The 9,084-nt window shown below is 39.9% G+C and overlaps 1 protein-coding gene across 1 annotated transcript in view; it reads right to left on the bottom strand.

The window, feature by feature from the left end:
- Positions 1–3,504: 3,504 nt before the first annotated feature.
- The window catches only part of TM7SF3 (transmembrane 7 superfamily member 3), a 29,268-nt gene continuing 23,688 nt past the window's right edge, over positions 3,505–9,084 (bottom strand). Inside the window, exons 10-12 of the mRNA XM_054591309.1 lie at positions 7,772–7,869; positions 7,035–7,197; positions 3,505–5,506 (exon numbers count right to left, since the gene is read on the bottom strand). Of these exons, the coding sequence (XP_054447284.1) occupies positions 5,244–5,506; positions 7,035–7,197; positions 7,772–7,869 (524 nt within the window). The 3' untranslated portion in view covers positions 3,505–5,243. The remainder of the gene's footprint in view (positions 5,507–7,034; positions 7,198–7,771; positions 7,870–9,084) is intronic.

Raw genomic sequence — 9,084 nt, 5'->3', positions numbered from 1 at the left:
TGTAACACTAAATTGTACATATGATTAAAACTATGTTAAAAAAAAAGCAGTGAGAAATATTTAGAAGCAAACATCAGTATACCGCTGACTCTTGAACAACTCATTGTCCATTGACTCATTGGTATGAACTGCATGGGTTTACTTGCATGTGCATTTTTGTCAGCAAATACCTGTACTGTAGTCAATCCACAGTTGGGAGCCCAGAGATGTGATAGGTCAGCTGTATGCATTGATCTACACCATTTTATATAGGAGACTGGAGTATCTATGGATGTCCAGTATCCACGAGATTCCTAGAACCAATCCCCCATGGATACTGAAGGACTACCGTAGTTAAGCTTTTAAAGTCCAAAGTTTTATATGAATTTTTGACTATGAGGGGTTGGTGCCCCTAGCCCCCACATTGTTCAAGGGTGAGCTGTACTTGCAACTAATTCCATTGTTTATATACATTAGCCAGTTAGTTTATGTTGCGTGCGCACCAAAGTTTTTTTGTAGCTATCATTGCATAACTGTGTCATACTTTATTCAACTATTCCCCCTATTGATGGGTATTTAGATTGTTTGTAATGTTTTCTTTCAATGAATGCTACCATTGCAAGTTTTTTGTTCTGTTTTGTTTTTCCATATGAGCAAAAATAAAGAGTAAACTTACTGTTTTGGAGCAACCAAAGCCTTCAGAAAATTCACTGTATTGAAATCAGTACCAATAGGTAAAATTAGACCCAAAAATAAAAAATATATTAATCTTGAAACACAGAATATACTTCTTGAGTATCAGACCTGAGAGGAAGGCTACATTTGGGCTTTCTATAAAACTAACAAATAACAAAGCTGGTTAGAATCAGTGTTCCCTATGCTTGCCCCTGTTGAGATTGTACATAACCCCAAGCCTCAGCATATTGCTTCTGTTTGTATATACAGTTGAAGATGAATAGGGCTGGCCTTTGGCTACTTTAAAATGTTGAGGATTTGGCAGCTACATCGCAAATTTCAGCATCAATCAGTGCTCAAGTGTTCAGTCCTACCAAAGCAAAGGCGGATGTGAGATCAGATGAATGAATTTCTCAAATGTTAACTTCCCCCTAGAATACATTAAGACATCTCAAATATAAGTTTTAGTTCCTAGTTCATGCAGACTCTAAACACAGAATACAAGAAGTTCAAAATAGATTCTTTATTCGGTAGAAAGGAATTCTGTGAAAAGAGCTGGTTGGAAGAAGAGTTGAGTAGCTCTACTTGTGGAATGCAAGACTGTCCTCTGTTGAAAAACCTTCAGGCATAAAGCAAGAGGAGAGCCCTCCCAACCCCTAAAGGAAGCCTTCAATCTCGTCCTGAAGTTAGTCCTCCAGACCTCTAGGCCCAGTCCTAACAATACATATATTTTAGTCATTCTAAGGAATCTTACTTGATACATGGTCTCTTCCAAATGAGACAGCTGGATTTTGTTTTGAAGATTTTTATTTACTTATTTTCAGAGATACGGGAAGAGAGAGAGAAAGAGAGGGAGACATCGATGTGCAAGAGATACATCGATTGTTTGCCTCTCGCACACCCCCAAACTGGGGACCTGGCCTGCAATCAAGGCATGTGCACTGACTGGGAATCCATTCACAGGCCAGCTCTCAATACACTGGGCAACACCATCCCGGGCTGAGACTGGTGATTTGTTACTAAAAGGCACTGAGCCCTGGCTGGGTGGTTCAGTTGGTTGGAGCGTCACCCGGTACACCAGAAGGCTGCAGGTTCAGTTCCGGGTCAGGGCACATGCCTGGGTACCATGTTCCATCCACACATGCAGGAGGCAACCCGTTGGTGTTTCTCTCGCACATCGACATTCTTTCTCTCTCAAATCAATAAAATATATCCATAGGTGAGGATTAAAAAATAATAAAGCAAAATAAACAAAAAGGAGTTGAAGTCTGTTTCAACTGCTGAAAACAGCTCACAGAGAACCAGGGAGCCAAGACACTTACTGTGTCTCACTTTTCCAGCTGCATTCATTGCCATGCTCTTGCCAGCACACCCACCGTGAGTCCAGAAGGCAAGAGCAATTCAAGCTAGTCTGGGCAACAGGGAATCCATTAGCAGGAGCATCCATGAACCTCAGGAACCTCACAGGAGAGAGAATAAGGCTTTTTCGCCCTGAAGGATTATAGTCTGCAATACTGTATTATAAATTTTAAAGTTGCCAAGAAACTAAATTTTAACTGTCCTCATTACAAAAACAAATTATGATGTAAATGTGATAGAGGTGTGAGGCCAATGGTATGGTCATTATAATACATATATGTATTAAATGAACACATTTACACCTTAAACTTACAGAATGGTATATGTCAATTATGCATCAATTAAAAAAAGAAAGATTGACAACATCCTGTCTGGATCAGCTGCTCAAAATGCCAAAAGCGGGAAGACAGCTGACCCCACCGGGCACCAAAATGAAGGGCTGTGATGACTGGCTGGGCTTCCAAGTGAGAGTCCACTGGGGCTCTCCATCAAGGAAGGCCTGGAAGCTTTTGCTTATGCTTTTTCACCCACTACATGGAATGTACCTGCCTCCTTGTGATTTGGCTACTCCTCATTCTCAGGCCTGCTTAAATGTCACTTTCTCAAGGAATTCTTCCCTGGCGTTCCATCTACCACCGTCCCCCAACCCCATAAATGTTCAACTATTTTAGAATCTGTCTCACTTATCACACCCTATGCCCTGAGGCAGGGGCTGTGCCTGTATTGCTTGCCATCTTCTGAGGGCCCAAGACAAAGCCTGATCCTTAGGAACTCAAAAAAATATTTACTGAATGAGTGAAGATGGGATCTAGGTCAAGGACTACGATCACTGTATAATTTCTAAGGATTTTACCTCTGTGCCGATGTGGCCTGACCCCGACCCGCCGACCCTCCCAGGGTAATGATTCTATCGTAGTCCCCGCATAAGCCCAAGTTCCCATTTACTTGAACTCCTCTCTACCTTGATGTAATAAAGGGCAGTTCTTGTAGACACAACGGACAAACTGTGCAGAGATCTTGCAATCAATAGTCAGGGTAAAAGGATTTTGAAGGGTCCTAGTTTGGTAGGGCTGCCATCACAGAATAACAGAGACTAGGTGGCTTAGCACAAATTGGTTTCTCTCACCAGAGGCTAGAGGTCCAAAATCAAGGTCGGTTCCCACTGAGGCCTCTGCTTGCCAGAAGGTAACAGGTTATCAGAAACAAAACATTTAAAGAGCAGTATAATTTTCCAGTAATAGTACCCTACTTGTCTTCAGTTTGACACACCTGAAGTTCTAATGATACTAACACAAATTAATCCATTAAGGACAACAGCTTGCCCAGATTTCCTTCATTTCCTATTATTTCATTTATGCTTAAACTGATTTTTCAAAAAATTATTTTTCTAATTAATTTTGTTTTTATAGCTATGAAACTGTCTTCTTATGTCTTGTTAGTATGGTACAAATATATTTGGTAAAAATTTTTAAAAGAATTTGATAATGAGACTTTTTAGCATTTTTCAAAATAAGATTTTATTATTAAAAAATTATACAAATTTGTTTATAATTCACAAATTACCATAAAACTTCCTTAACAATTTGTATCCCCCTCCATAACAGTGTGTTCTATCTTTACAGTCTTCACTGGCAGTGCATTTTGGTGGTTTAGAAAATAACTCACAAATATTCCATATAACTTTGTTAGAATGTACAAAGATATGGCAGAAGCCACAATCCTTACAGTGAGTTATTAAAAAAAATTCTTTCTTCAAGTTTAAGTGTTACTGCAATTATATAAACTGTCGATTAGGAATAAACAGTAAACGAACACTTGTGTATAATTTTTCAAAGAAAAATGATTAGTTTTATATTTTTCCTTTTGTTTCAGCCTTTCCAAAACACTTTTAAAAGCAAACGTTGAAAATTTTTCAGTTACCTGAAACTTCAGAAATCTATTGTGCTTTGAAAACCCCCCTAAAAGCAGCATCATTTCAAATAGTGGTTAACTTACAAGGGTGCCCATGACCACAACGCCCTGTCACTCAGGCATGTCAGAGTCGCCAGCTTCCAGTCCAGCGCAGGGCCACCGGTGGCGGAGGCTCTGGCGGATAAGAGAAAAGGCCATGAGGAGCAGGCACACAGCCCAGGGCATCCAGGTACTTTCTTATGGGGGGGGAAAAGGGTCAAAACCGAAGGGACTCGCCTTAAAATGCCAATGTCCTGATTCAAAAAGCAGCTCCATTAAACACCTGACTTTTTTTTGACTCCTTCGTCACTTTAAAACACAGATGGTGCAAAGGCTTCATACAAAAGAGATTTTTTTTGAAGTTGTATTTCACATCAATGCTAATAACTAATTTAGTAGAAAGAATTACAAAATGCAAATTTTTAAAAGATTTCCTTATTAATGGGACTATAGATTAAGGTATGAGCAATCTGTATCCTAAAAAGCAAAACAATTTGTATTTCATCTAATATTAAAATCAGATCAGCTGTCAACAGTACGTTAAAGGGCTCTGAAAGAAACAAATGGCATTTATATGCCATCATATGGAATATAAATAAATCATACATATAAAAGTTCTGTTACTTATATAAATTCGACCTATTTTCAAATAACTGAAATAATTTAGCTATTTAAATTACCATCTTAAGCAATAAAAGTCAAAAACAAAAGGTACTGAACTATACACCTAAAATGATACGATAAATGTTTTTTATCACAAAAATAAGCAAAAGAACAGTACCTTTTGATAATATATGAAACTATGAAAGATTCAACTAAGTAGTCTGACTGCTTTTAAGTTAGTTCTCCTTCTTTTGTACTCTGAAGTTCAAAGACCCAGTATTAAATCCCTAAACCTCTTAAAAGTGGCAAAAAATTCAGTCTAACACTTAAATCAAACCACCCTCTGTGCCCTTGCCCTGCAGGTTTAGACAGACTCAGGTGACAGAATTGTTCAAGGAGTTTTAAGTTGAACATGTAAACCAAAAGGTAATTTCTTAAGTATTCTGGAATAAGGAAAAGCCTCCCTACCATCAGTTTTTTGGTCATCTTCTTCACTTACTTAGAATTATCATAATCTCCTTGGCATAGCCTTACCACACATCAGGAAGGGCACCACACACAGCACATAAGCCCATTTTCTTATTAGACTTGCACTGGAGGTTGCTGAAGCCGGCTGGACATCAACGCCAAGGCCGAGGCAGTGCCTGGAAGATCCCACTGACCAAGCCCTTTGGCATTTATAGAAGCAGGGGTGTTCTCTCTCCAGCTGGCTGTTCCTTCTGGAAGAACTCTCTGATCTGGGTTAATCGGCCATAGAGCCTGTCTCTCAGTGGAGGGATGTGGTAGATGGGGTCCAGGATGTTGGTTACTCTGCGCTCCCTCTCTCGCTTCCATAGCTTGTATGGATGGGGAGGGAAGCGCGGTCGTCCTCTTTCTCTTCGAATCTGCAATGTAATTCCACTCACAGCCAGCATACCCCATACTGCCAGGATGATAAAGTCTAAAAAACAGTAAAAAGCACAGTCTGAACCTATGTATTTTAAAACCTAGCAGATATAACATGTAACCTTTCATAGCCTAAATCTATGCCATCCTTTTTTAGTATATTAGACTTCATGGTGAGTTTGTCCAAACATACATTATTTCCTTACTTACAAACCAAGGAATGAATGAGAAAGCTATAGTCTGACATTTGAAAACAGGCATTTTCTATTACGGATGTCTCAAAGTCCAGACAGGTTGTAAAGAAACCAGCTGCTTGGATGCTTGACATTCCAGTATTTGATGACCAGTGCCCTCAGGACTAGCTGTCTGACGTGTTTCTTCCCCGCAGGGCAGGGGGAAGAAGGCAGCAGTCTAGGCATGCCTCCCGAAGGTACGTCAGGGAACACTGGAAGCCGCCTTGCTCTCTTTTCCCCCAGCCCCCACCCACCCATATAGAGTAGGTACAGAAACTCACGAAGAGTTCAACAAATTGTATTCAGTGTCTAGTGAAAAGGCTTGGCAAAATATCGTCTTGTACATAAAACTTACAAGACACGTGGATTTCAAGGTCTCTACCGTCATCCTCTTTTAAGATTTTATTTATTTATTTTTAGGGAGAGGGAAAGGGAGGGAGGAGAAAGAGCAGAAGAGAAACATTGATGTGTGAAATAAACATGGATTGGTTGCCTCTCACATGCCCCCTAACTGGGGACCTGGCCTGTAACCCAGGTATGAACCCCGACTGGGAATCAAACCAGCGACCTCTTGGTTCTCAGGACAAAACCCAATCCACCGAGCCACACCAGCCAGGGCTCTACCATCAACTTCTTATCCAACGAGGGCAGGCTAAGGATAGTACAGGGGAAGATTTGTCCTTACATATTCATAACAATCATCATTGTGCTTGTACATTTTCGATTCTAAGACATGCTTTTCTATCCTCCATGTTTTAACATTTCTGAAACCAATTTATCTTATAATCTCTGTTAACACTTAATTTAGTAGTCTTTTTTCCTTCAAAAAATTAATGGAAAATCTTTAATGGGTAGAAATCTAACAACTAAGGAAATAATACACTTCATGACTACAACTCACTTTCACTTTCAGTGAGCAAACTGCACGCTTTTTTTAAAGGAGGGAAATAGGGAATAACTTAAAAAACCAGGCTGTCACTCACCCCTCACCCCGCCCAGCCCCCTAATTAGGTACCATCTTTAGTCTCATCATTTTTCTCACAACTGGGAACTGACCAGGTAAACCTAAATCATCCTGATGTAGAAATTTCTTAACGAAGTTCCTTTAGTAGATTTTTAGAAGTATGAACTTCTAAATTTAAATTCTTCCTTCTGTGATCATTAAATTATTAACAGAGGCCTTTATTAGCATTTGTATAGTGTTTGTTTCTTGTGTCCAGTTACTTTCTGCCCCCCCCCCCCGCCCCCAGTTAACCTTCTTTCAATCTAATTACCAACTGCTTTTGATAGCAGAGGTGGGCCAATATTCCGAGGGGACTGTCACTCTGATTCGTGGACTTAGAGTCTTACCATTAGTTTGAAAAGGCACATTTGTGAAAGCGCTGCGGAAATGAGTGCTGAGTGCTCTCTTGAGTACATTCAAAGTGATGTAAGAAAGGCTCGTATACATGTAACTGTCAACGGCCAAGACCACCGAATAGGAGCCAACGAATCCACAAGCCAGTATGTTCAGCTGCGGAAGAGTGGGAAAGTTTAGGCTTCACCTCTGGTAGAACAAGAATAGTTTCTAACTCTCATCTCACTGGCCTCAATCACAGGGATTCACTTCTGCTCCCGCGAGACACACAAAAAGGGACCAAGCCTTAGAGCTGAATAAAGGTTACCTGGAAAGATAAACTGAAAATAATCTTGGACGCCCACAGTAACGCCTTAAAACACAGTTTACCTTGTACAAAATTATCTCCCCTGTGGAAGAACTTCAACGATAAAGTTTAATTAGATGAAGAACCTTTCTTTTGGAGAGACAGCTAATGATCCATCAGGCTGTTGCACTACCGTGAGTTCTACCTTCTCTGCTCCCACTGTTGAAAGCATGTTAACAGTGATAACCTGCTCCACTTGATTATAAAAACACTGTATGGTAATTGTAATTAGAACTTTCTTGCTTTCATAGTAACAAGGCTATTTAAAATTACTCATCTGAGGCTCTCCCCAGTGAATAAAACATGTAAACTGACGCAATAAGTGAACAACTGAAGGCCCAGGACAATATAATAAATAAATCTAACTTTTGATGAAACACTTACTATTCTCAGGCCAGCCATCAAAATTACTGGAATGAGAACTGCTATACCGGAGAAGGTCACCCAGAATACCTCATCATTATTAAATATTGTTAGGTTTCCTGAAAAAGCAAAAAGAAACCAGGAGTAAACAATAGGTTCACCAAGTTAAATTTCATTTTCTCAATATCTGAACATAGATGTACACAGAAGGTTTAATGTAACAACCGGAGAATGTGTTGGCAGTTAGAAATGAATTCTGATTTTATTCATTTAACCCTTAATATAATCATCTTTGAAGGGCGTGTCCTAGCAGGTAGAGGTGTAGGAGTAAAACCAAGCAGGATCATTCAGAAGAGGCCTGATAGTCCAAGCTCTTCCATTCACCAGCTGTGAAGCTGCGCCTCAGTTTCCCAACCCATAAAATGAGAAGACTGAACCACTTCATCTCCAAACTCCAAGTCATCCAGTCTAAAACTCTAAATTTCTTTGATTCCACAATTTTGTATTGCAAAGTAAAACATACAGGTAAATGGCCTTCAGAGTTAACTACATGAACTCCCACCCAATATAAGCAGCAAAATCTATTTAGTAGATTTTTACCATCAAAGCACTTCCTGCCCAGCCACTGCATCCTGGAAGATGTGATCTCCTAATGCATCTGGAAAGACAGGAGCTAACCACTCACCTGATCCTACTAAACTTTCCCCAAAATGTGGCACACCTTGAGTGACCCAGGAGGAATATATTAGAATTCCTATTTATAAACTAAGTTTAAATAGCAAGAATACAAGCCTGACAATTGCTTAATACTGACACTGGCACCATCATTCAGTCCACCTGGAGGGGACCTGTATCTTGAGACCCATGTATCACGGAAGGGTGGGAGTTCCACAGATCCCACATATAAGTGAAATCATGTAGCATTTGTCTTTCTCTGTCTGACTTATTTCACTCAGCACAATACCCCTTAGGTCCATTCGTGCTATTGCAAATGGAATGCTATTGCTATTGCATTCTTTTTAATGGATGAGTAATATTCCATTGTATGTATTACCACAGCTTTCTTCTCCACTCATCTATTGTTGGGCACTTGGGTTGCTTCCGTATCTTGGCTATTGTAAATAGTACTGCAATGAGCACGGGGTGCATATATCCCTCTGAATCAGTGTTTGGGTTTCTTCAGATATATACCCAGAAGTGGAACTGCTGGGTCATAAGGCACGCCCACTTTTAATTTTGGGCAGAACCTCTGTACTGTTTTCCATCATGGCTGCACCAATTTGCATTCCCACTCACACAAATTAAAGAATAAACAATTTTTTAAAAAGCTCCCT

The sequence above is a fragment of the Pteronotus mesoamericanus genome, unplaced genomic scaffold (genome assembly GCF_021234165.1).
Source record: "Pteronotus mesoamericanus isolate MK-2021 breed Mesoamerican mustached bat unplaced genomic scaffold, CSHL_Meso_final scaffold_21, whole genome shotgun sequence".
Lineage (NCBI taxonomy): Eukaryota > Metazoa > Chordata > Mammalia > Chiroptera > Mormoopidae > Pteronotus > Pteronotus mesoamericanus.
The sequence above is the reverse complement of the archived record's forward strand: the minus strand, read 5'-3'. Positions and strand labels throughout refer to the sequence as shown.